Source organism: Mesoplodon densirostris, chromosome 2 (genome assembly GCF_025265405.1).
Source record: "Mesoplodon densirostris isolate mMesDen1 chromosome 2, mMesDen1 primary haplotype, whole genome shotgun sequence".
Taxonomy (NCBI): Eukaryota; Metazoa; Chordata; class Mammalia; order Artiodactyla; family Ziphiidae; genus Mesoplodon; species Mesoplodon densirostris.
Window position 1 is genome coordinate 45652952 of NC_082662.1, and position 27881 is coordinate 45680832.

Here is a 27881-nt window from a genome sequence, read left to right on the forward strand (position 1 = left end):
TATTGAACATCAGGCATTTTATTATTTTTTTAGTCCTCCCAACAGTTTCATTATAGATGAGGAGGCTGAGGCACACAGTGAGTAACTGGCAGAGAGCTGGGCCTATTCAACCACTGCCAGGGTTTCCTTATTATCTCTGCTGTACGGAGGAAGAAACAGGGTAGTTGGGGGTGGTTCTTACAACCTCCTGTCATCTCTGGTGAGCACCTAATAACTGATATGCAGAGGTCAGGCTTGAGTGCCAGCGATATAAAGGCCCAGAGGGGTCTGTTTTGTCCTTAGTTGATCGTTCTACTAGGGAGAGACAGGTATTCTCCAAAGCCAACCCGACGCCAGTGATTGTCTAGCCTGGGTGAGGAATGACGAAGGTAGCAATAGGTGGCATAGCCAGCACCTTAGTGCCAGGCACCATGCCAGTCATTCTATATCGATCATTGTCCTTGTGAGGAAACTGAAGCCTAGAGAGGTGAAATGATGAGGGCAGGCGCGCTGCACATTTTCCTTCTGGATCCTTCCCTGTAAGCTGTGCATCTCCCATGCTTAAGGTTCAAAGGAAGTCACTCGCCAACAAATCTAGGGGGCCGCTTCTCCCTGAAGGCAGCCATGCCTTCCAGCCGATCCCGGGTCGGGATGTTCTGAAACAACATACAGAGTGTCAGTCTATGGGAGCAGGACCAGAGGCCAGTACTCGCTCAAGCTTGTTCGACGCATGACAAGGACAGAATCCAAGTCTTTCGCTGCCTCTGGACTCCGGCGTTGGGCCATGCAGCAGTATGGGCCTCGATGGCTCCTTGGTCTCCTGGGGGAAGGCAGGCTGCCTCTTCAGCACCCAAGGCCTGTCACACTAGCCTCTCTTTGCACACAGCTTACATGCCTCCAGAGAGCTCACAGTCCCGTGCAACAGTCTGAAATGAGGCTACTCAGTAGAGAAGATAGATTAGGCTTTGCGGTAAGAACTCTGGCTTTGAATCCTGGTGTGTAGTTGGTTCACACTATGTCTTACAAATCCCAGGACCCCCTGTTTAAGAGTATTTTCATTATTTGTTAACCTGGAGATTAATATTTTTGACTCACCCAGGAGTGAGGGGCTAAATAGGTCAGCCCCAGGTTTACTGCCCCACCATTGAACACACACAGCCTACAGGTGAAAACCAAGGCTTTGATGTCCCACTCCAGCCTGGCCTCTACAGTAGCCACTGGTACAGAGATCGCATAAGCTGCTATTCTTCTCTCTCAAGTTCCTCTGTGATTCTCTGGGCACCCAAGTAGAGCAGGTTACACCACCATTAGATGGCTGAGGAAACAGTCCCAGAGAGGAGCAGTGTGGCTCCCCTGGCATCACCCCAGGCTAACTGAGGAAGGAATGGCACAAAGACTGACTCTCTGGGTTGGGAGGAACCTACTGAATTGGTCATATAGTACTTAAGGCCGCCCACTCTGGCCCAGCCTCTGCTACAAGCATGCAGGACTGGTGGCAGACACATACCTGGGCATAGCATATCCCTTCAATGGCCATCCCTGATGCAATGTCCACCTGCAAGAAAGAAGTTGTGCCTGGATCAGCCTGACCTTGCCCATCTCCATCAGCACTGGGCGCCAGCTTGCCCTGCTTCCTACACCACTTCTTACTGATGATGGATTCTTCCAGCAAAGAATTATTGAGGCTTACTGTATGCCAGCCCGTATGAAGAGAGATGAGAAGATAAAGAATCCCCTACCTGGAGAGGGAATACCATTCGTAACAGTGGTGAAACAGTGCTGGGACGAATGCGGGCTGTGAGAACAGTGGGGAGGATTACACATAGCCTGTAGAGCTGAGGAGGGTGTGCCTGAGCTGTGCTTGCACAGCCAGTGTTCCCTCCTTGCCATCTGGCTGCCTCCCGTCACCCCTATTAGTGAACTTGGCTGGCTTCCCATTGCCCTGAGGACTAAGGCCTTTATGACTTGGCCCCTGGCAACTTCCCAACCTATACTGCCCAGTACTTGCTATTACTACCACTTACAAGCACTATTCTAAGAGAGGTACCTTTCACAACAGGGGTTATTTTCCCTACTATACAGCTGAAAAATCTGAGGCATAGAAAGGTGGAATGATTTGTCTAAGGGCTCAACAGTATGTGGAAAAGCAGGTCTTTGAACCCAGATGGTCCAGCACCAGAGCCTATGCCCCTAACCTCCATGCTATGTTGTCTCACTCGTCCCTTCGTCCTGTTCTGTCAAGTTGCTTATTTATACACCTCTGTGTTTTTCCTCACACTTTTCCCTATTTTTTGGAATTCTCATTCACCCTAAGCCCCAGTTCTAGAAAACGTTCTCCAACTCAGCACTGTCCAATACCGTAGCCAGTAGCCACATGGACAGTGCAGCTCTAACCTCTCCAGGGTGTCTGCTTGGTACCCTTGACCTTTTATTAGTGATTTGTGTCTGTCCCCCTCCCCACCTTGGGGGCAGTGACCATATTTGACTCATTTCTGCGTCCCAATTCAGGTCTAGGTTCAGCGTGTGATGAATAAATGAATAAGCTGATGTCTAGGATTGGTTAGCTGCAGCCAAGGCACCACACCTGAGCCCGGTCCACGAGGCCACATTACTGACCACCAACACAAACCCGAGAACATGGACTGGGAGCCACGCAGACCTGGGTTCTTGTTACTCCCTTGTTCTGTGACCCTGGATAAGTCTTACCCTTTCTGAACCTCAATTTCCTTCTCTCTCCAAGGGAGAGAGATGAGGATAAAATGTCATTTGGAATATCACCTGGCCACACTTCATTTTGTAGATAGGTAAAAGCAAGGCACAAAGAGAGAGGTCAGACTCAAAGTCTGTTAGAAGAGTCCAGTTCCTGAGCTCTTTCCAGCTGTGCTGTCCATCTGTTTGCCATGAAAGCACCACCTCCCAGCCGCCCCACTGACTTTAGTGGGGCCCAGGTTCCAACCCAAAACCCTCTCACCTCTGTTCCTCGGTCAATGGCTACTTTGCCCAGCCGCACAGCAGTGGGGGCCTAGGGAAAAGAAGAAGCTTGGTTGAGGAGGGGATCAGTGCTCATAGTTAGGCACACAGCTCCACGGTGGGGGAAGAGGTCTGCACAGAGATCCAGCTGTTTACTGACAATGTTAAGTTTCGTTAGTTTTAGTACCTGCTACTTCTCAGCTGATGTTCCTTTTCTATAATGGAGGAAGCCTAACTGATCCCTGACCCTCCCAATCCTGACCATCCGAGGTTCTTGTCATTTAATCCATCCCTCCAACATGTACAACATTTTCCAAATACTTTCCCGCCCACAGACTTCTCTAATGGTCAAATGGTGCTACCCATCCTTCCAGGATGGTGCCATGTTTAATTGAGGCTCAGGGTGGTGAAGCACTTGGCCACATTTGTCCAGTGAGTCAGTGGTGAAGCTCAGATCTGATTCCCAGTCACCTTTCCCACTGCTGCTCCCTTCCTCTACCCCTCTCATCTCAAGCCTCTACTGCAAGCAGGTTTTCCCCCAGTAGGGTGAAAAAAGGTCAAGATTAGGAACTCAGGCTTTGGAGTCTGACAGGCCTGGGTTGAAATCCTGAGGGGGCATTTTGCAAGAGCATCCAAGTGGCTGTCTTTGCCTCACTGGCCTTGCTTCCAGTTAGCTTGTGCCACAGCAGGCCTGGCACTCCATCCCCAGCCCCACTTCCAGGCAAGGAGTGCTTTTGCCTCCTATATTATTCATATTATTTGAAGTTTTTGTAAGTAAGACTTCATCAGAAAAAGAATGATTTAAAAAGTCTGTTAGCATGGAAGCCATAAATAAAAAAGCTAGCTACATAAAAATGAAGGACTTCAGACTGAAAAATACCACAGATAAAAGACAAAAATCAAAAACTGGGAAAATATATTTGTGATACTGTGACAGAAGAATTTCCTTAACAAAAAGCTGGTATAATGTTTTTTTAACATTCACAACAGTATGAAAAGTTAGTTCACAGAAAAGAAATACAGGCACAAGGTATGCTCAGCTTTACTTTTAAAGAAACGTGAATCAGAACAGTGAGGTGCTCCTTTTCACCTCAGACTAGGTAAATTGTAAAGTGTTGGTAATGCCCATTAGAGCTGAGATTTAGGAAACAGGTATTTGCATACATAATTGATAGGAGAGTAAATTGGTACAATGCTTCGGGCAGGCAGTTTGACAAGAACTGGCAAATTAGATGCACATGCTCTTTCATGTTGTACCTCCAGGTAGGCATCTACTTCCAGAAGTACACTAAGGTGTACAAAGTTATTCACTCCAGCTATTTTTCAGGAGCGTAAAGATGTAAGCAACATGATGTTCCTCATTAGAGTACTGGTTAAATGATGGCACATCCATACCATGAATGAAAAAGTGTGCAGCTGTTTAAAAGAATGGGGTTGATAAGTATGTGCTGAAATGGGAAACTCTCCAAGGTAGTAGGTAAAAAAGAAAGGTGCATACTGATTTGTATATTATTCCATTTGTGTAAAAGGTGTTGGTATGATGTGCCTTTGGGGAGAAGGGTCAAGAGAATGGAGAACTTCACTTTTTTGTTTTATACTTTTCCATACTGCTTGAATTCTTTTCTATGCATATTTTAATTTCATGTTTTTTAAATGTCTGTTAGAATTGGATTAGCCTCTAAAGGTGTGTTCCTTGTCCCCTAAACCATCCTAAAAAGAATTTAGAGTCATTTAGATATGAGTATATGCATAATTTATATTGTACATACAATGAATATTTCTGGAAGAATGTGCAAACTGTTAACAGTGGTCATCTCTGGGGAGAGGGATTGGGGAATTGAGCGATGTTTTTTTTGTTGTTGTTGTTGTTGTTTTTTGTGGTACGCGGGCCTCTCACTGCTGTGTCCTCTCCCGTTGCGGAGCACAGGCTCCGGACGCGCAGGCTCAGCGGCCATGGCTCACAGGCCCAGCCGCAGCCGGACCGGGGCACGAACCCGCGTCCCCTGCATCGGCAGGCGGAATCTCAACCACTGTGCCACCAGGGAAGCCCTGAGCGATGTTTTGGTGACCAGCTCTCCCGGCTTGCCAGTGACTGAAGGGTTATTAGGACGTGGGACTTTCACGTTGAACCTGGACAGCCCCAGGTAAACAGGGTCACCCTACTTTTGATTTTTACTGTATGTCCTTCTTATTCTTCTGTTTGATTTGCTTATCATGAATATGTTATTTAACTACTGATTTCTCATCACAGAACATTAAAAACTACATAGCTATGTGTACTGTGTTGAAAACACACGTTTATGTTTCTGAGTGTGTATGTATGTGTGTGTGTATGTGTATATACATATACATATATATATGTAGTTGACCCTTGAACAGCCCAGGGGTTATGGGTACCGACCATCCATGCTGTGGAAAATCTGCGTATAACTTTACAGCCAGCCCTCCCTATAAAGAGTTCTGCATCCGCGAACTCAACCAACCTCGGATCGTGTAGTACTGTAGTATGTATTTAGCTGAAAAAAATCCATGTATAAGTGAACTTGCACAGTTCAAACCTGTGTTGTTCAAGGGTGCACTGGGTGTGTGTGTGTATGAATTATTAGAAATATGATTGATCATTTCATGTTATTTGGAATGAGAACAGTGAGTCACACTGGCCACAGTATGTTCCATCCCTTTGTTGTTCAAGTGGAAAATGTAGCCAAATCCATATTCAAAGGATAAGGTATGTTTATTATTTAAAGGGAAGATCTGAGTGTTAAGTTGTGGACCTTGTGTTTATTGACAGTTTTTTCTGGGCTCTAATCTCTGCAGCCACTTGACTCCCTAGTCTTAGTAGTTTGTCCACTAGAGGGCAGCCATCTACCACACCACCCTTTGTGCTCACCCCATCCAAGAACCCTTTCATCCTTGGCACCCAGTTACTCAGCTGGAAGTTAAAGATTCGTTTTTCAGGTTGCATCAAAATGTCCTAGCATTTTGCATTAGTGATTTTAGTACTAATTTTTGGTATGCTCGTGTTTTGGTATACAAAGCTGCTTTTAAATCCTGAAATACTAGTAATTATATTAGTAGAATACCGTTATTTCAATATACGGAAAAATCTGAAGCCTGAATCATCTTGAGATCAAGCTCAAAGACCCAGTTATTTAGTTTATGCAAAAAGATAAGCCCTGTAGTCTACAAGTCTTGCTGGATAGGCCCCCTCTGTGGAAGTGTAATTAGCTACTATCCTGAGTCATTCAGAGTTTTGTATTAGTTCAGAGACTTTCTGACCAACTATAACAGAAACATGACAGCATTAAAATTAACAGCATCAGACTCTCCATTTATATGTGATGAAACTATCAATAAAAAGAAGAAATGAAGACAAAAGAAATACTTTCTTTTAAACCAAATTCACTATCAGTTTTTTATAGTCCCTGCCCTCAAAGAAGACCTCGAAGTTATAAAAAGAGGCAGGATTATTTAAGGAAGACAGTGTTTTTTTCCCAAAATAGAATACCTCTTTTTTACTCTTCATGATTAATTCAAATACTTTTCTCTGTTAATAATATTAAAATGATAGAGTATGGGTAACAGTTTTATAGGCTTATATTTTAACTTCGTTTTATAACGTCTGTAATTTTTTGTATTTGAAATGCATTATTTAGTTTGTTTTTTAAAAAAATCGTACACGTTCTGCACTCTTTAAAATAAAATACCAGTTTTTTTATTATGCAAAATTAATGCCAAAATAGCAGTTACTGTTTTTCTTTCTGGTATTGCAGTCACTTTGTTTGACCTTGATGAACGATCACTTAACCTTTCTGGGTCTGTTATAGCATAGATACAATGGGGATAATCAGCTCAGCTGGATTGTCCTAATAGTTGGGACACTATTAAAATACCGTGGATTGTGTCGGATGGATGAGATGCTCCGTATGGGCTAAGTCAGTATTATAAATTAGCAAAACCTAGCTCCATTTCAGCTGCTTGCATATCTTTGCAGAAACTTGGGACCTCCCTCTGGGTCCTCTTAGAGGATAGTGAGAAGCCAGCAGAGCCTCTGAGGTACTTGGAGCTTCCATGTAGGCAGGGCCTAAACCTACTCCCTGGGTCTGTAAACCTTTTGGGAGACTATGCTCATAGGCTATTTTCAGGATTTTAAAAAATTAATGGAGCTTAACACGTCCTACATCATGTATTTGAAGCACTTTTCCCCCATGTAGTATGGTCGGAAAGTTGAGCTGGTAGTTCTCTATCTGCTTTAGAATCTTGCTTTTTCAATTTTGGGACATTTTAATGGAGTACTGTCCAATACAGTAGCCAGTAGCCACATGTGGCTATTGGCATTTGAAATGTGGCAAGTGTAATTGAGAAACTAAAATTTAAATTTAAATTTAAATAATGCGGCTAGTGGCTGCCTTAGTGGAGAGCACAGGTAGAGGATGTTTATATCATCTCAGGAAGTTCTGTTTTACAGTGCTGTTCTGAGGATTTTCAAGCCTATTTGATTCCAGTCCCTCAGAACTTAATTTTCATTTTAACTTAAAATCTGATTTCATTTACTGGATGGCTGAATGGATGCTAAAACTCCAAAGAGGGTTATTTTATAAATCTGGGTAAATGGATCTTATGTGGCTGCATGAGACACCATTGCCCCCTGGCCTCTCCACACGTGCATCCCGTATGGCACAGGCCCTCCTGTGCTGGGTGATCATCAAACCTGGGGCAGGATCTCCTGGGCCAGTGCTCGTGCCCGGTGGTAGGCGGCGTTGCCCTCCTCATTCTGGGCCACAGCATGGTTCACCAGCCCCAGAGCCTGGGCCTGGGCCCCACTCAGTCGTCGGCCTGTGAAGATGAGCTCCTTCGCCAGGGCCACCCCCAGGCATCGAGGCAGCCTCTGAGTCCCTCCTGCCAGGATGGAGTAGGGGTGGTGAATCTGCATGGGAAGTGGGAGGCCAGAGAAGGCCCAGGCTGGGAGTCAGCCAAGACCTCTCAGAAGAGCAAACTGAGTTAGGTTGGCAGGGCAGAGCCCAGAACATAGGGCAAAAGAGGAAAGTAGGGAATTATGCTGGATAGACTGGAGTTGGACAGGTAAAGAAGGATGGATGCTGTGGGTTGAGGTTACCTGCTCCTGGGAGGAGTCCTCGGGTGGTCTCAATCAGCCCCATGACAGCTGAGGAAGCTGCTTAAACAAAACAGAATGAAGCCCCAACCCTACCTTCCAGCGCCAATCCCCAAGGAGAAGAGATACCGCCTGTGGGCTCTGCTCGCTCCTCCAGCCAGCCACTTCCCTCGTGGTGTGGCCACAGCCAGACTCCCCCAGATGCTGCCTTTGGAAGAGCCCTAGCCTGGATCCAGCAGGCTCAGGCACTCATCTACCTCCCCTACTCACCAGGCAAGCCTCTTACCCTTTCTGAGCCTCATGGGTGGGAAGAAGACGACTACCCCTCTTCTGCCTACTCCAGAGAGCTGCTAAGGATCAAGTGAGGTAATGGTGCTTGGAACAAGGCAGGGGTTCCTAGGAGGTGCCCTATACCTATTTGTAAGTTAATGGATTCTCTGTCTCACGCATCCTTAGCTCAGGTTTGGCCTCGAGTGTCGCTGACTCCTGCTCCTACCAGTTATTTTTCCCAGCTTTTTGTCAGCCTGAAATTTTCCTGTATTCCGGTCCACATCCTCTTTCCCCAGTTCTGCTTCCTCTGACAAGCCCTCCTTGAGGTGTCCCACCACACAGGCTTCTCCTGAATTCCCTCAGCACAGGCCACCTGAACCATGCAGTACAGGAGGGAGGAGGTGACGTTCACCCTCCTATCCACCAAACCCTGCAAGTTAGTTGCCCTAAACATAGGCAGGTGAGAAGCAGATTCAGGGCGGTGACCTGACCTGGTATTTTGATGCCTTCTCTTTGATACGCATCTTGTAGATATAAGCTCCCTCTATGCCTGGGGTTACACATTTTAAAAAAATGTTCTTCCTGGGTGGTGGGAGAAAGCAATGAGGGAAAGAGAGTAGCACCGTGATGGCCCTCAGACTTTCTCTGATTGCCTCCAAGAAGGGCGCACCTAACCACCAAGACAGGAAGGTTAAAAAGTGATCGATCATCTTCATCCTCCCCTCCCTCCACTCTTCAAAGCTCAATTTCTCTGAACTAGTAACTCAAACCTTTTTGGGTGCCAATGAACCAGAGGGCAGTGTTCTTGCCCAGGCATGTTTGTGATTAGCTGGGCAGGTGACAGGCCGCCCCCACGGCTCACCTTTGCTCAGAACGTGATTGAAAAAGCTGGCTTGGACAGAACCGGAAGGTTGAACAGTTAGTCTTTGTCCCCAGCCTTCCCTCTCTGTGTTCTTTCTGCTGTCATGTTAGCAGTTGCTCTGGGGTTGGTAGGAGCAGTCCTGAGTGGAGGGCAGCTGACTGAGAAGGATGGGTACTGCCGCAGTCGGGCCAGGCCAGGAGGGGAACCAGCTGCTGCCTGAGCTCCCTGTCCCCCACCTTGCCTTTAGTTCTGTGGCTGCTTGGCAAGCAAGAGCAGTGGCTGACTGCAGAATCCCCAGAATTAGCCTGTTTCACTCTTCATTCCCCACCCTACCCCACCTCTCCCCGTGCCCAGTACCTGCCACTCGGAGGTCACAGGCCAGGGCCAGTTCCAGGCCTCCACCTAAGGCAAACCCATCCATAGCTGCAATGGTGGGCGCAGGGAAGGCTGCTGTGGAGATGAAGAAAGGCTCAGCCTGCGAGGCCCTGGCAGGACCAGGACAGTGTCTCAGGGAGGGGAGGAGCTCACTGGTTGGGACAGAGGGCTTCACTGGTCCCAGGTTTGGGGACCTTACCTGGTACCTCAGCCAGGTTACCTTAGAGGTTGGTTTTCCCACTGGGGAGAGTTGTGCCATCAGCTGGGGATCGGGATTGGGGAGATGGGCAGGGTAATCTCCTGCTGGCCTCCCTGGGACCAGCCTTTTTGCACTCCCTTCTCATTCTGTGTGCCAAGCCCCATACTGAGTGCTGGGAACACAACTGAACCAGACGTGGGGAAGGCAGACCTGTAAACAGGCAATGATGACCCAGGTAATCAGTGCTCTGATAAAGGAAGCTTGGAGGATGGATCAGGGACAGCTTCCTGGAGGAGGAGGCACTGGTGGTCTTAAAGAACGAGTAGAAAGTTCAGATGGCCAAGGAGGGATATTCCAGGCAAAAGAACAGTCATTGTCAAAGCCTGAAAGCATGCTTGGTGAAACCTGACTCTGAAAAGGCCAGGCTTGCACCCTGAGGGCACAGGGGTTGGGAGTCATAACCAGCAGGACACAAAGGCTGAGAAGCCAGGGCTCCCCCTGGGAGAAATGCCCTCTGAACCCTCGTCACACCCTCCCCCTTGTAGAATTCCTTGTTCCCTGCCCCCGCCCCTTCCCCACTCCCAGAATCATCTGTCTCTCCACAGAGCTCACAACAGAAACTGTTCTGTCTTTAGAGTAGAGTGGTGGGTGGGGTGAGGCTGGGGCCAGCAGGGCCCCGGAATGCCCTCCTCCTCTGCACTCCAGGACCCTCACCAATCTCATTCATCAGGCCTCGGAGCCGCTGGACAAAGACCCCCACCTCCGCCTCACTCATCTGCTCCCGCTCCTTCAGGTCTGCACCTGCAGATGCAAGGGTGACAGCCCGTTACTGCATCCCAGGCTGTCAAAGGATCCAGCAAAGGAAATCTGAAGAGAAGCAGCCAGAGAGGAAAGAGAAACACTGGGAAAACATGGTTAGGGAAGCCAGGGGTGGGGGGTGGGGGGGTCAAAAAAAGGAGAGATGCAACAACAAAAAGATAGACTGGATTTCATCAAAATTAAAAACTTTTGTGCATCAAAGGACACTATCAAGAGAGCAAAGACAACCCACGAGTGGAAGAAAATATTGGCAAATCATATAACTGGCGAGGAATTGATATCTAGGATATATAAAGACTTCCTACAACTAAAAACAAAACCAAAAACAAAACCCTCAAAGGACAAAGGACTTGAATAGATATTTCCCCAAAGATGATAAGTCAGTAAGCACAGGAGAAGATGCTCAACATCATTAGTTATTAGGGAAATGCAAATAAAAACCACAATGAGATACCCCTTTACACCCATTAGGATGGTGATTATAAACAACAACAACAAAAACAAAAAAGAGTTGGCATGGCTGTGAAGAACCCTGATGCATTGCTAGTGGGAATGTAAAATGATGCAGCTATTGTGAAAAATATTTTGGTGGCTCCTCAAAAAGTTAAACATAGGATTACTGTATGGTCCAGCAATTCTGTTCCTAAGTGTATACCCCAAAGAACTGAAGGCAAGGACTCAGACACTTGCACACCAATGTTCATAGCAATATTAATCACAATAGCCAAAAGGTATAAACAAACCCAGGTCTATCAACAGATGGATAAAATAAATGTGGAAAAATATATATATATAATTTATATATATATATAAAATGGAATATTCATTTTTTAAAAGGATAGAAATTCTGCAATATGCTACAACGTGGATGAACATGAAGGACATTATACTAAGTGAAATAAGCCAGACATGAAAGGACAAATATATGATTCCACTTGTATGAGGTACCTAGAATAGGCAAATTCGTAAAGATAGAAAGTAGAACAGAGGTTACCGGGGGTTGGGCGAATGGGGAGGAATTGCTTAATGGGTATAGAGTTTATTTGGGATGATGAAAATTTTCTGGAAATAAACAGTGGTAATTGTTGAATAACCTTGTGAATGTACTTAATGCCACTGAATTTTACACTTAAAAATGATTAAAATGTAAATTTTTGTGTAATATATATATTTGACAATTCAAAAACTATGTTAAATAGTAATAAAATAAAAAATTGTTATTTTTTTCCAGTTTTATTGAGAAATAATTGACATACATCACTGTATAATTATTTTTTTTTAACAGAAGGGGTTGGTGGGGTCCAAGGAGGCTGAGAGGTCAAGTAAGATGAGAACTGAGGAGTGAGTGCAGGGCCCAGTGGCATGGAGGTGGGCAGGGACCTTGGTGAGAGTAGTGACAATGGAGGCGTCATCAAAGGCCAGATGGCAGGGGCCTGAGGCGGGAGTAAGGGGTGAATATAGCCTTCGCAATGTTAGATTATCCGAAAGTCAGTTGGGACAGCCCTTGGAATTCTTTGATTAGTTCCAGCCCCTCAGTGAGAGATGGGGAAACTGAGGCCCAGAGAGGGACAGGGACTAGCCCAGGATTCCAGAGCAAGTCAGGGGCAGACCTCCTGCAGCTCCCCTACTTCCCTGTCTTTAGTTGGGGTAGTGAGGAGTGGGGCTAACGGGCATGAAGTGACCATGATAGAAGAGGTCAGATAGAGGTGGAGCCAGAGGAAGAGGCCAGGGGAGGAGGAGGGCCTCAGCCAGGGCAGCGGGGTCAGGCAGACTGGTCCACATACTTATCCTGCCATGGCAGACCCCGAGCTGGTCTCCGTGGTCTGGACAGCTGAGACCTAGGGACTGAGCCAAATCTCCTTGAAAACTCCTAAGCATCACGCTCCTCCCACCCTAGCCTTCCACAGCCTCTTCCCCGCCTCCCCAGTGCCAGTTCTTAGCTCAGCTCTCATTCATTTGCTTATTGTGGGCCTGGGATGCGGCATTTCTCATCTTTGAAATGAAGTGCGTGGCGAGGACCAAATGGTGCAGAGACATTGAAGAGTTTTTTTGACGGACTGAGATCTTGTAGGTGGGCAAAGGGGCACAGAGTCCCACCTTGGCCACAGACCTTGTGAATGTCTTTGGACTCAGCTTCCTCATTTCCTCAGTGAAGGGTCAGAACAGTGGGTGGTGCAGCAGGAAGAACAAGGATTTGGGGGTCAGAGAGGCCAAGTTCAAACTGAATTCTTACTATCTGTGTAACCCTAGGCAAGGAATTTTACCGCTGAGTTCACATCTCTAAAATGGGAATAATGAGTCCTGTGCTGGAGCTGACCTAAGGACCCCCCCCCACCACAAATGCCCTGCAGGCTGGGGGGAGCCCTGCTGAGCCACAGCATAGGGGCTGGAAAGGAAACCCACCTGCACAGAATACACCCTTCACTCCACTTCTGAAGATCAGGACACGCACTTGCCGGTCCTCCCGCAGCTGGGCCAGAGCGTCCAGCAGCTGCAGAGGAGACTCCATCAGATACCTCCCAAGCCAGCCCCAGCCCACCCTCGTGCCCACCCTTTCTCACCTCACTAACGAAGACGTTCCCCAGGGCATTGCGGGCGCTTGGTCTGTTCATCAAAATCTCAGTGATTCCTGCAGGGGACAGGGCAGCCTGGGGTGAGCCAGCTGCCCTGCTCACTCCTGGGCTGGGGCCTGGGATCTGGGAAGCCTCTACCCTCGATGAGCAGTGTAACTTGGGGCAAGTCTCATACACCAGGCCTCAGTTTTCCCAACCATAAAATGGGGAGAATAACTCTTGCCCCTTCTGCCTCACAGAAGAAGTAGAAGGGCTTGTGAACCTTGGTGCAACATGGGGAGAGGGACAAGAATGACTGCCACAGTGGTTCCTGCCTGCTTCTGCCATTGTAAGGCACACACACACCACACACCCCTTCTTCAATTTCACGTATCTCTCCATTCTTCTTTTCTCCATAGCCGGACTTCTTCCTCTTGAGCTGAGTGAGTTATAATAATATCACCACCCAGAAACCTCCTCGTGTGCTCTGACTCGTTCATTGTTCCCTCCCCGCCCCGAAAAGTAACAACTCTCTTGACTTTTATGGTGATCACTTCCATGCATTTCTTTCGTTTTATCACACAAATGTGCATCTCTAGACTTCAGAGTTTAGACTTGCTAATTTTCAAAAATATTGATGTGTCTTTTAAAAGCTTGTTAAAATCATCAGGTTCTGCCTCTAGTCCTGTCTTTCCCTCAAAAGTTGTTTGTTTGGGACTTCCCTGGTGGTCCAGTGGTAAAGAATCCGCCTTTCAATTCACGTGACATGGGTTCAATCCCTGGTTGGGGAACTAACATCCCACATGCCACGGGGCAACTAAGCCAGCACGCCACAACTGCTGAGCTTGCGAGCCTCAACCAGAGAGCCTGCGTGCCCCAAACTACAGAGCCCACACGCCCTGGAGCCTTCGCGCCACAACTAGAGATAAGTCCGTGCACCACAACGAACAGCCCGCGCCGCAGTAAAGATCCCGGGTGCCACAACTAAGACCTGATGCAGCCAAAAATAATAATAATAACAATAAGGAAAAAACCAGAAGTTATTTATTAAAGAACCTGGGGCATTTGACCTGTAAGGTGTCCTGCAGCATGGAATTCACTGATTGGACACTCATGGGGCAAGTGACCAGGTTCCTCTGTCACAGGAATTTAGCAACTAATCCAGAGGCTTGAGCACACTCACATTCCGTCCCCTTTGGCAAGAGAATAACGTTTGCCCTACCCGTGTGATATTCTTTCACCCGCAACAGTCAAGCTTCTTGAAAGGGTTTTCTGTACTCAATTAATCACTTTCTTGCCTTCCATTCACTTAAGGCTTCTCCGATCTAGCTCCCACCCCATCACTCAGCAGAAACCATTCTCACCAAAGTGACCAATGTAACCACATCACTAACCAAGGAACATGTTTCCATCCTGGTCCCAGGCTCCGCAACGGTTAAATCTGCTGACAATACACATGCTCCTCCTTGAACATTTTCTGCCTTGGCTTTTTTTTTTTTTTTTAAATAGATTTAGTTTTTTTCAGAGCAGTTTAGGTTCACAGGAAAATGGAGTGGAAAATGCGGAGATTTCCCGTAAATCCCCTGCCGACTGCACATACATGGTCTCCCCCACTATTAACATCCCCACCAGAGTGAGATATTGGTTACAAAAGATTAGCCTACACGGAAACGTCATTATCACCCAACATCCATAGTTTACATTAGGGTTCACTCTTAGTGTTGTACATTCAGTGGGTTTTGACAGATGTGTAGTAACATATATCTGCCTTGTGGCCCCATGTTCTCCTGGTCTTCCTCCTACCTCTCAGATGATGCCTCTGCACTTTTCTAGGTTTTCTTCTACCCAATTTTAAAATTCTTAATTCATTTATTCAACATATATCTATAATAAGTAAGTCCTCGGAATGTAATGTACAGCATGTGACTTTAGTTAACAATATTGTATATTTGAAAGTTGCTAAGAGAGTACATCTTAAAAGTTCCCATTACAGGACCTCCCTGGTGGCGCAGTGGTTAAGAATCCGCCTGCCAATGCAGGGGACATGGGTTTGAGCCCTGGTCCGGGAAGATCCGACATGCCGTGGAGCAACTAAGTCCGTGCGCCACAACTACTGAGCCTGCGCTCTAGAGCCCGCGAGCCACAACTACTGAGCCCGTGTGCCGCAACTACTGAAGCCCGCGTGCCTAGAGCCGGTGCGCCACAACAAGAGAAGCCACCGCAATGTGAAGCCCACACACCGCAATGAAGAGTAGCCCCCGCTCGCCGCAACTAGAGAGAAAGCCCGTGCACAGCAATGAAGACCCAATGCAGCCAAAAATAAAATAAATAAATAAAGTAAAATTACTTAAAAAAGAACAGTTCCCATCACATACAAAAAAATGTAACTGTGTGGTGATGGATCTTAACTAGACTTACTGTGGTGATTATTTCACAATGTATACAAATACCGACTTTTGTTGTACATCTGAAACTAATATGTCAATTATATTTTAATTAAAAAGCCAACTCTTACAAAAAGGTAACTCCATGAAAGAAGATATACAAATGGCCAATAAGCTCATGAAAAGATGTTTAATTTTATCAGTATCAAATAAATAAGAGTTTAAGAAAAGCATAGCACCCAGTACAACGACTAAAACTAAGAAGACTGAAAATAAAAACCAAGTATTGGCTATGAAAAAAACCCTTACATATCTATTGAACAACTATGATATATAATAAATTGTGGGAGTTATAAGTTATGTAACAGCCCCAGTCTTCAATGTGGTTACAGCCTAATACAAGTAAATGATAACATGAGGTCATAAGTAAAGTAAGCACATGAAGTACTATAGGATTACAGATGGCAGCTCATAGATGGAAGCATTTGAGCAAGGTGAGAATAGGTAAAATTTTTCATTTGGGGCTTCCCTGGTGGCGCAGTGGTTGAGAGTCCGCCTGCCGATGCAGGGGACACGGGTTCATGCCTCGGTCCGGGAAGATCCCACGTGCCGCGGAGCGGCTGGGCCCGTGAGCCATGGCGCGTCCGGAGCCTGTGCTCCGCAACGGGAGAGGCCACAACAGTGAGAGGCCCGCGTATTGCAAAAAAAAAAAAAAAAAAGAAATTTTCATTTGAAGAGTGAGGTATGATGGGGAAAATACTACAGGTAAGAGACTACTCAATTTTTTAAAAAAATTATTGAAGTATAGTTGATTTACAATGTGTTAATTTCTACTGTACAGCAAAGTGATTCAGATATATATATATATGTGTGTGTGTGTATATATATATTCTTTTCCCTATTCTTTTCCATTATGTTTTATCACAGGATATTGAATATATTTCCCTGTGCTATACAGTAGGGCCTTGTTTATCCAGTCTATATATAATAGTTTGCATCTGCTAACCCCAAACTCCCAATCCATCCCCCCCTCCCCCTCCTCCCCCTTGGCAACCACAAGTCTGTTCTCTATGAGAGTACTCAATTTTTTAATGTTGAAGTTCCTGAAAGCTCAATCCAAGATCTCTTTATTCAGTCATTTGTACAATTACGAATTTAACACATGCTGGCCTCTGTACCAGACACTGATGTCAGAGGCCAGAGCAGACCCAGTCCCTCTCCTCTTAGATCTTACAGTCTACAGAGGAGACAGACAGACATTCAACCAGTAATTACTATTTGTGATGAGAACATGGGGGGGAAAAGGACAAGGAGGTGAGCGGTATAGAGTGGGCAGAGGGGGCCCCTAGTGTAGAAGGTGAGCAGTGACTTCCCAGAGGAAGAAGTGACCTTTCAGCTGAGAACTGAGGAACAAATAGGAGTCAGCCAGGCAAAAGTGTGTGTGTGTGTTTGTGTGTTGGTGGGGAAAAGCCCATTTCAGACAGAGGGAGTGGTACAGATGAGGGCCCTGAGTATAGCAGAGCAGGGTACTATAGGGTTTGTAGAGCTGGGCCTCTTAATGTTTTTTGGCTGGGCCTGAGAATTAAACCAACATAAAACAGATTAAGAGGAGAAAAGCACACAAATTTGTATAAGTTTTACATAACATGAGAGCCCTCAAAAGGAAATGAAAACCCCCAGAAATGGTAGAACCTACATGCTTTTATAGTAGGCTGAAGAAAGAATGTCAGTTGTGGAAGAGCTAACTATGTGGGAGGCTAAAGGAAGATAAGGCCTGTTTGTACACAGTTGTCTGTTTGTACAGAATTCTCTTGGCTTCAACTCCCTGTTGAAGAATGTTTCTTTTCTCCAGGTTCAGGGAGGGCATCTTTTACATGGGAGTTTTTATCTCCTGTTTTCAGCAAGCAAAGGGGAGATTAGAATGGCCTTCTTGCATCTGCTGTTTTTTTCAAGTGTCTTTAGCTCAAAAAAAAAAATCCCTATACCAATGTGGCATATTTTTTTTGGTGGGGGGACACATTGTGCCACCTTTTAGTGTCTTCCAGAACTGGAGGAGTTCAGAGCAAAGGGAGAGCAGCGTGAGGCAAGGCAGAAGAGTCAGGAGGGCTGCACTTGCTCATCCGCCCCTCTCCTTCACGCCTCCCGTGTGCCTACCTCCTGTACACCCAGGACTTCCCTGCACACCCGGCCAGCTCTCCTCTGAGCTCCGAGCCTGAATATCCAGCTGCCCACTTGACATCTAGACCAACATGTCAAGAAATGATCACTCTTTCTCCTGCTCCCTTGGTGAGCGAATGACATATCAACTCAGAGTTCTGTCATGTTGCCTCCATCTTCCTCACCCTTGAAGTTTACTCAGTCTCCCAAGTGGCCAGTACAACCTCTTAGATCTCATACCTGTCAGCTCACATCCCTCCCTGCAGCCACTAACCTGGTGGGCTCTTTCTTCTCTTACGTGAATCCCCCAACTGGCCCTCTGCCCTCAGTCTTGCCTCCCCTTCCCCCTCCACTTTTGTTCCCTCATCTGGGTCAGAGTCATCTTTCCTACCCAAATCTGACCATATTCTTCCCTTCCCTTTTCATCAAAATTAAGTCTAAATCCTTAATACCATCCCAAAGACCCCCTACAATCTGGCCCTTGCACCTCACTCTGGCCTCAACTCACCTGCCAAATCTGGGTCAGGTGTGGGGAAGAGAGAACAGCTCTGGGCAGGGGCTCAAATACTCTTATGCCTTCTTGGCTGTTTTTTATTTATTTATTTATTTATTTATTTTTTTTTCGGTATGCGGGCCTCTCACTGCTGTGGCCTCCCCCGTTGCGGAGCACAGGCTCCGGACGCGCAGGCTCAGCGGCCATGGCTCACGGGCCCAGCCGCTCCGCGGCATATGGGATCCTCCCAGACCGGGGCACGAACCCGTATCCCCTGCATCGGCAGGCGGACTCTCAACCACTTGCGCCACCAGGGAGGCCCCTTCTTGGCTGTTTTGCCTCCTGTAAAATGTCAGGATGGACTAGAGGAGTGTTTACCAATCCTTTGGGTGTCAAAGCCCCCTTATTATTTTCTCTCAGGGTGTTTAGCTTTGAAGAACAAGCAGGATTTATTAAGATGGCATTCTCAGTGTGAGTTGATCTGAGACACGGAGAAGGGCCAATGAAAGTTGCAGGGCTCTCAGGGGACAGGGTTTCCAGCCACAGTTAGAGAACTGTGGTCCAGGACAGAGAACTGTAACATGCAGGCTAGGTGGGCTTCTTTAGCCTCCCCAGAAACCTTCATAGAGTTCTTTGAGCCCAGCAGGCCTGGAGGTCCCACTGAGGAACTCAGATGTCCCAAAGATCCTCTCCAGATGAGAAAATGCTGCAACTTTGGGGGAGGGAAACTGTGGTGGATACAGAGAAACCACATCAGAAGGGTTGAGAACAGTCTAGGTCCAAGGTCATTGTGGCAGACAGAGTGGCCCCCATGTTCACATCCTGCATAATCCCCTTCCCTTGAATGTGGACAGGGCCTGTGAATTGCTTCTAACCAAGAAAATACAGGTAAGGTCATAAAATATCACTTGTAAGATTAGGTCTAATTATATGGCAAAGGTAATGAGATGTTAGTTCTGTGATTAGGTTATGATGTATATAAGACTCTATTACTAGCATACACTAGAGAAACTAGTGGACCTATGGAGAGGGTTGTGTGGCAAGGTACTGTGGTCAGCCTCTAGGAGCTGAGAGTGGCCCCCTGGCCAACAGCGAGAAAACAGGACTTCAGTACTACAACCACAGGAGATGAATTCTGCCAACAGCGTGAGGAACTTGGAAGACCTCTCCCCAGTTGAGCCTGTGATGAGACCACAGCCCCAGCCAGCTCCTGGATTGCAGCCTGCTAAAACCCTGAAGCAGAGAACCCAGCTAAATTGTGCCTGGACTTCTGACCTACGGAAACTATGAGAAAATAAATGTGTGTTATTTTAAGCACAGAGTTTGTGGTAATTTGTTACATGGCAATAGAAAACTAATACAGTCATGACGTCTTGGGATTGACAGAAACTTTTCTCTCTTCTCTTTGCTTTCCTGTTCTGTTTTTCCATTTTCTCTGGCTGACTCTCTCCCATATTTCATCTCTATTTCCCTCTTTCAGAATGTAAATGTGGTGCTTGGCTCAAGTCACAGCTCAGCCACATACCAGCTTCATGGCCTTGGGCAAATTACTTTACCCTTCTGACCTTCACTTTCCCAATCTGTAAATAGAAATACTAAAAAGGTTGTAATGAAGATTAAAAGAGATAATGCCCACAAGTGCTTAAACATAGTTTGTGGGTACTGTGAGTGGGGAAAATGCACAGAAGCTGGGGAAAGTCTAGGGCCCCATATGAGGTGAGGAATCTAAGCTGGGAGCCCTGAGGAGCCAGACAGGGTGTCTTTGGCTTTAATTCATTCACCTGACAATGTGCAAGTTGTACAACCACATGCCAGGCCCCAGAGAAATAGAGAGGACTCAGCCATGGTCCCTGACTTCTTAGTTGAGCCCCTATTCTGGGAACCTGGCCTTGCTGGGCCCCAGTAGTGCACTGCACCCTCTCTACTCTTACTAGGCTCCCCCCCATACCACTGGCTGATGATTTGATTTCCTTAGCAGATGACCTAGAGTCACATCTGACTGGATGGTTTGAATCACAAGGTGATGTGGGTGGAAGTCAATAGAAACTACTGGAAAGTAGTATAGAGACCAATTGGTTTAACAATCCCTTACTATACAGAAGGGGAAACTGAGGCCCAGAAAAGAAGAGAATTTGCCAAAGTTAATAGCTGGACCCAGCTAGCAATCCTCACTCTCAAAGAGCTAACAACTGATGAGGGAGACAAGTCCAGACACAAGGGATGTAAAAGGACAATGGGGGGGGGTGTAATTCTAGAAGGATTTACAAAGGTAGAGAGGAAAGAAGAGGACCCAAGTCAGGGGCATAGTTAGAACAAAACACTGAGGTGGGACAGCTTGAAATGAACAAACACATGGGTAGAAGAGATGAGGTGACAGTGTCAGGTTGTGGTGGAGAAACTTGAACATCCAGCTAAGGAGCTAGAGTAGAGCCATAAGGAAGAGTGAAGAGTGGTTAACGAGTTAACCAAGAGTGGGTTAATAATCCCATTTTCAAGGACAACAGGCACAATGTGACTATGCTCTGGTGACATCATGCCAAGTGGAAGGCAGAACGGGTGGCTTCTAACAGGGTGGTGGGGTGGTTCTCCTGTGTGTGTGTCCCCTCCTCATGCCTCCTCCACTGCTTCTCGATTTCCTTATCTCATTCCTTCCATATGCCCTCTGGCAGGGGCAGAGGCTTAATCTCCTGATGCTTGTTATTTCTGGATAAAAAATTCCCCTTTTTTACAAGTGAGCCCTAAGGTCTATGACCCGTGGTAATTTTTTAACTAATGTACAAGTCTGTGTTTTGAGTCACTGAATTACCAGAAGAGGTAGTGATGACCTAATAGTTGAGGACACAGGTTTTGAAATCAGAGCTGGTTCAAATTGCTTAACCTCTCCATTCCTCAGGTTCTTAATCTGTAAAGTTGGGAGAATAACTATAATTATTTCAAGGCAAGCGCCATTGCCAGTTTGGCAGTGAACTAAGCATGAGAGTAAGGGGTATTCTCTAACACCAGCAATCCCACATGGCCAGAGAATTCTCACCAAGTGATGTAATCGGACACTGGAAGCCCCTACATGACCATCAAAAGTGGGGGATGCACACTAGGGAGTAGTATACAACAGCAGGGAGCAAGGAACAGATTTTTATGGCAAAGAAGCTCTTCAAAACTTAGTATCAAGTGAGAAAAAGGAAGAAACATGAGATGTCTAGAATAGTGCCTTCTGTGTAAATTAAAACTCAGACACAAACAATGCTACATAAAATGCAGGGAAGGTTAGAGGGGTTGGACTGGGGAGAAAGTAAAGACAAGAGAAGGACCTTGCCCTGATGGTAATGAGCAGCAGACTGTGGAGTGTAACACCACTGAATGCAAAGTTCAACCACCGCTTCCCAGCACCACCCCCTCAAATAAAACTACCCCCAAACAGAAACAAAACAAAATAAAACCAAACAACCGAACAAACAAAAGCCAACACCGCTCAATCAATATGCTCTTAAGTTTGCTAATCAATATGCTCTTAAGTTTGCTAATCAGTATGCTCTTAAGTTTGCTAATCAGAGAATGCCAATATGACAAGCAGTTCACAATTGCTTTCTTCTTGCTTTTCACTAGAAGTTAAGATTTTTTTAAGGGTTAAAAATTATGATATGTAATCAAAGCTACTAAAGTGACAAGGGAAGCATTTCAGTGTGTAAAGCAAGTAGGATATTTGTTGTCAGCAAGAATATATAAAGACTGGAGATATTTTTTGTTAAAAAAAAAAAAGAGGAAAATAATTTTGTCCTAGAGCTGATTGTTTATGGATGGGACAAGTTAATATGGATCTGAAAGGTGATAAAAGGTTTGTGAAAAAGGAACTTTGAGAATAGAATTTTGTACATTGTTAAGATTGATTAAGACTAGATTAAATTTAATTAGGTAAATAAATTTTGTGATTAACAGTAAGCTGGTACCAGACTGAAATTTGGTTCTCTCTCTCTGTTAAGAGAACAAAGTTTTGGGCTTCTCTGGTGGCACAGTGGTTAAGAATCTGCCTGCCAATGCAGGGGACATGCATTCAAGCCCTGGTCCAGGAAGATCCTACATGCCGCGGAGCAACTAAGCCTGTGTGCCACAACTACTGAGCCTGCACTCTAGAGCCGGTGAGCCACAACTACTGAGCCTGCGTGCTGCAACTACCGAAGCCCGTGCACCTAGAGCCCGTGCTCCATAACGAGAAGCCACCATGATGACAAGCCTGTGCACTGCAATGAAGTGTAGCCCCCGCTTGCAGCAACGAAGACCCAACACAGCCAAAAATAAATATATTAATTAATTAATAAAAAAAAAGAGAACAAAGTTTTCTTGGAATGCTGCTTTTGATAATAGACTGTGTGAATTTCTTTACATTTAAGTGATTTATATTTGTTTTTAAAATCTTCTGTTACTTTATTAAAGTAAATAAATATTTCACAATGATCTGTGAAGATTATGGCACATGTAGATAAAGTTCATCCTGCTTCTACAAAGATTAACCCCTCATTGTCAGACTTTTGCCATCCTGATGTCCTTGTAGTATGGCAGTGGTCTATTCCTAAGTAAGAGAATTTAAAATGGATAAATGGGCTTCCTTGGTGGCTCAGTGGTTAGGAATCCGCCTGACAATGCGGGGGACACGGGTTCAAGCCCTGGTCCGGGAAGATCCCACATGCCGCAGAGCAACTAAGCCCTTGCGCCACAACTACTGAGCCTGTGCTCTAGAGCCTGCGAGCCACAACTACTGAGCCCGCGTGCTGCAACTACTGAAGCCCGCATGCCTAGAGCCCCTGCTCCACAACAAAGAGAAGCCACCGCAATGAGAAGCCTGCACTCAGCAACGAAGAGTAGGCCCTGCTCACTGCAACTAGAGAAAGCCTGTGCCCAGCAACGAAGACCCAACGCAGCCAAAAATAAAATAAATTTATTTAAAAATAAATAAATAAAATGGATAAATAATGACTATAAATTAAACAGGGCTATGGGAAACCCAAGACGGCCACTTGGCTTTTCCCAGCTCCCTGACAAACCTCATTTTTTAATTTGATGGGTTAAAGTCTTCCCTGGCTGGAGGGTTAATGCCCTCACAATGAAGAAAATAAAAGATTAAAAATTTGTTTTCTGGGACTTCCCTGGTGGCACAGTGGTTAAGAATCTGCCTGCCAATGCAGGGGATACAGGTTTGATCCCTGGTCTGGGAAGATCCCACATGCTGTGGATCAACTAAGCCTGTGTGCCACAACTACTGAAGTCCACACGCCCTAGAGCCTGCATGCCGCAACTACTGAGTTTGCGTGCTGCAACTGCTGAAGACTGCACGCCTAGACCCTGTGCTCCGCAACAAGAGAAGCCACTGCAATGAGAAGCCCACGCACTGCAATGAAGAGTAGCCCCCACTCACCACAACTAGAGAAAGCCCATGTGCAGCAACAAAGACGCAATGCAGCCAAAAAAAAAAAAAGTGTTTCCCACTTGCGGTATACTTTCTACAGTCTCCAGTGATCAAGACACCCACTTCACTGGATAAATCATACAAGCCTTAACAAAAACTTCACAAACTTCTTTTTTTTTTTTTTTTTTTTGCTGTACGCGGGCCTCTCACTGCTGTGGCCTCTCCCGTTGCGGAGCACAGGCTCCGGACACACAGGCTCCGCGGCCATGGCTCGCGGGCCCAGCCGCTCCGCGGCATGTGGGATCCTCCGGGACCGGGGCACGAACCCGTGTCCCCTGCATCGGCAGGCGGACTCTCAACCACTGCGCCACCAGGGAAGCCCTCACAAACTTCTTAAAACTATCACTGTCACTATCATTCTCAATCATCAGGCAAGGTTAACAAAACTAATAGAAAAACTGGACTCAGAACAAAAATTAATTACATGGGATTAAATGAACTGCTAAATATGATTATAATTCTTTTATTACTTTTTGTCTGACATATTGCTAGCTTTTAATCTTTGTTTTTCAGATATAAAGAATCTCTTCTTCTCAAGCTACTTATGGTTTACAACAATTTGGTAATTTACACCCGTGGGTAAAATTAAAACATTTTTCTTTTCTTTCTTCATGGTCCCTCCAGAAATAGGAGACCGTTGGGTTCTGAGCAGCCTTACCAAAATTGTTATTTCTTACATTACCAAATATGTGACTGAGCCTCTGATAAAATGATAGTCCCATATAAGGTCAATGATTGTAATGGTGTAACTCTAGGTATGGGAAAAAGCAACAAGAGAGAATATTTTCCTGGACCATAAGAGACTAGACTAGTCTCAGGTGGTCCAGAGAATTTTGGCTACTACTAACGAGGCCTAGTCCAGTAACAACGCATTATGTGGCCTATCAGCGGAGGAAATAAACATTCCTAGCACTGTGGGACAAAATGGGCATGAAATGCCCCCCAAACCATGGTCAAATTTATGGCCATGAAGGGGCCCTGCCAACTGGAAACTGGCACTTGCCATCTGCCTCTACAAAGATTAGATCAGGAGCTGCTGCAGCTGTTGACCTTCAACACCCCCTGAAAGGAGTTCAGGGTGGAGGTCAGGAATCAGGCATTCTGTGCTCTGGGAAAAACTGGCAGAACAGGCCTTCAGATAGTTAGATATTTTCAGGTAAGGATTTTTATAAGCCCAAATTCTTACATCTTCTTATACCTAGAGAAACACTAAAATTATTATTATTATTATTTTTTTTTTCTTTTTTTTTGCGGTATGCGGGCCTCTCACTGTTGTGGCCTCTCCCGTTGCGGAGCACAGGCTCCGGATGCGCAGGCCCAGCGGCCATGGCTCACGGGCCCAGCCGCTCCGTGGCATATGGGATCCTCCCAGACTGGGGCACGAACCCGTATCCCCTGCATCGGCAGGCGGACTCCTAACCACTGCGCCACCAGGGAGGCCCACTAAAATTATTAATGGTGACAACTGCTTTGGTTTATACGTTAATACCGCATCAAAAGTTAAAACCTACTGGCTACAAGTCTCCTCGAAGTGCCAGACCTAGACTGGGATTCAGGCTTATTCTCTGGAAAAAAAAAATGAGATCTATTTTGTCTATTAATGTTCAGGTTGTCACTCTTCCAACTACATCTGAGTCTGTTACACCTACATCAATCACACTGGGCTAATAAAAGAGAACATCAAAAGATATATGACCATGCTAAATGGCTTCATTCCTTTGGACAGGGTAACCTAAGTGCTGACTATATCTGGACCACAGTTAAAGGAATGCTACCAAATGTATCCTGGTTCTTACTCCTGCTTGGGCCTCTGGTTACAATAATTCTTTTACTGTGGCTCCTGCCTTTTTAATCTACTTGTTAAGTTTGTCTCTTCCAGATTACAATAGTTTCACATCAGGATGACAGTGATGCAGAGATTCCAGCCACTCCTCGGAACAGATCCTGCTGGAATAACAACAGAAGTCACCCTGGGACCCCTTAGTGAGATAGGGCGAGAGCTCCGTAACCCCAACTAGGTAGGGTCTACAAGCCCCTTTCCAGCCTGCAGAAGCTACAGAAGACAGACCATTGCCCTGCATCCTCCCAATAAAGATTTCTTCGGGGTTCACGTCCCTCAGGGGGGATTTGAGGTAGGATATAGATGGGCCCCTGGGCCAGACAGCTGGTGTTTGTCAAGTGGAGTAAAACTGAAGCTTTGTTCTCACCCAGACAATCCAAGGACAAAGCTAGTGGCAGAAGCTGAGCTCTGCTGGAATAAAGAGATAAGATGACCACTCCTGAGGTCAAGGAAAACTTCCCTGTCTACACATGGGCAGGAAGGCTCCGTGAGGGTCAAAAAGGGAGGAGGTGCCACCCCATAATATGTGTGGACATGCACCCACAGGCCTCTGGTGGGATCCATCTTAACAAAAAGTTGCGCACGCGTGTTGGGGAGGGCCCTAGGGCAGGTCAGGTGTGGAAAAGAAACAAGATAATTGGCCAAATGTAAACAAAGACCTGGAAGGACTGTCCTATATAAGTAATTTAAATCACCTCTTTACTGCGCTCCTCTTTAGAGAGGAAGCCCATACTCTTTCTCTCTGTGTATTTCTGCCTAGCTTCTGACTTAAATAAACTGCTTCTCTGTGTGCGCTCTCATGTTGTGCTGTGTCTCTAATGATAAACTTTGTACATGTTTTTACAGTTTTTGCCTCCTTGAAACATTCTTGCTTTCAAATGGGGGAAAGAGCCAGGGCCACTTTGCTTCTAGCCTCTAACCGCTCACTGGTGGTCTACTGGCTAGGATTCCTGGTTTTCATCCAGGTACCCAGGTCCAATTCCTGGGCAGGGAACTAAGATCTCTCTTCAGGACCGCTCACTGCTGTCTCCGAGATCGGTTTCAGTCTGCTCGGGGCAGTGGGCGCGCTGGTCATGGGTCCCGCCCCGGCAGTAGTGCCAGGCCCCGGGCCGGCCTCCGACAGCCCGCTAGAGCTCGCCCCAGCCGCCTCCCGGGCCTCCCAGGACAGAGCACTTACCTTGGTCTGGACCCGCCAGAGCGCACACTTGGATCTCGCGGTTTGCGGCCGCGAGATTGGCGGCGCAGCCACGGGCCTCAAGGGGCCTCCGGGGGCTCCGAAGGCGCAGGGCGCTGGTCAGGGCGCGCAGCATCCGGACCAGTCTGGGAAGGTGCCTCTCGGCCCCTCCACCACCCCCTCCTCTCCGGCTGAAAGCTTGCCGCTCAGCCCCAGGCCTTCGTAAACCGCGCCGCCTATGGGCCGAGAGGCCGGCGCGGCTCTCTTAGGCTCTTGGGAGACCGGAAGACCTGGGTAGGAGAAAGCCCAGCTCTGCTGTGTGATTTTGGACAAGGCTGCCAACCTCTCTAAGCGTCCATCTGTAAAGCGCGGATATAAAAGTGACTAGTGTCAAAGATAAAGAAAGCCGGACACTAAGATAGTGAGAACAGATTTTAATCGTTAATATACTATTGCAAAAGGGAAGTGTCCTGCGTGACACTGAACTCAACTTGTATTTGTACAGAGGTGACTGGGAGTTTTACGGGGAGAATGAAGGAACGGGGAATGAAGGAACAGGGCGGTGGTGAGCGGGGACTATGTACAGTCGGGGAAGTAAAACTTACAAAATGCGCAGAGGGGGTTAGTCCACACGAAAGCGTTCTAGGTTTGCTAACTGGCACTTATGCGAGCTTAGGCTCCCACAGAGACTGGGAGACAGGAGCCCTACCTTCAGGTGTTGGCTGGAACAAACAGTAAATTCTTTCAGCTGCCTTGAGTTTTCTCAGGGAGGCACTTTAAATGGGGCTAGAATCATCCTAGGGATGTGTCCTTGAGCTGTTAGAAACTATGTTAGTGTTCCTTTAAGTCTTTATAGGGGAGGCTGAAGCCTAGTAGAGAAGAGGGCTCAGAGGACACTGGCTAGAGTTTGGTGATGGAGAGAATCTTTGTCACTACCTTGTGGTGGTGTTAGTATGATTGGATGGGATGTGTGAATCTTGCTTACACATATGCTCAATAATGTTATCTCACTTTAAAAAATGTTATTTCATTTATTCATTCGGACATAGTGTCTACATTCATGGACTTCACCACCTCACCTCCCATTTGCATCTCAATTCATCCCAATTTTACGCTCAGTAACTGGACTGCAAAAATATTTGTGAATGAGAATCCCAAGAGTCTGCCCCCACTGTCCACCCAAAATGCTTTTGCAGAGATCATCAGTGGCCTTGTTTAGTTCATTCTGGGTGGATC

At 46.3% G+C, this 27881-nt stretch overlaps 1 protein-coding gene across 4 annotated transcripts; it reads right to left on the reverse strand.

Moving 5' to 3' along the window:
• On the reverse strand, window positions 1–26894 carry ECHDC2 (enoyl-CoA hydratase domain containing 2). 4 transcript variants are annotated; one of them, XM_060089816.1, is made up of 10 exons: window positions 26649–26892; window positions 13149–13216; window positions 12991–13078; window positions 10483–10569; window positions 9552–9644; window positions 8066–8122; window positions 7661–7848; window positions 2951–3001; window positions 1487–1534; window positions 1–635 (listed from the first exon to the last, which is right to left on the reverse strand). In XM_060089816.1, the coding sequence occupies exons 1-10, from the start codon at window positions 26779–26781 to the stop codon at window positions 558–560; spliced, it is 891 nt and encodes a 296-aa protein (XP_059945799.1). In that variant the 5' UTR covers window positions 26782–26892; the 3' UTR covers window positions 1–557. The 4 variants fall into 4 exon arrangements, with proteins under 4 accessions (XP_059945799.1, XP_059945797.1, XP_059945798.1 ...); XM_060089814.1 differs by having other exon boundaries at window positions 8066–8125; XM_060089815.1 differs by lacking the exon at window positions 1–635 and adding an exon at window positions 660–1018 and having other exon boundaries at window positions 26649–26894.
• Between the last annotated feature and the right edge of the window lie 987 nt (window positions 26895–27881).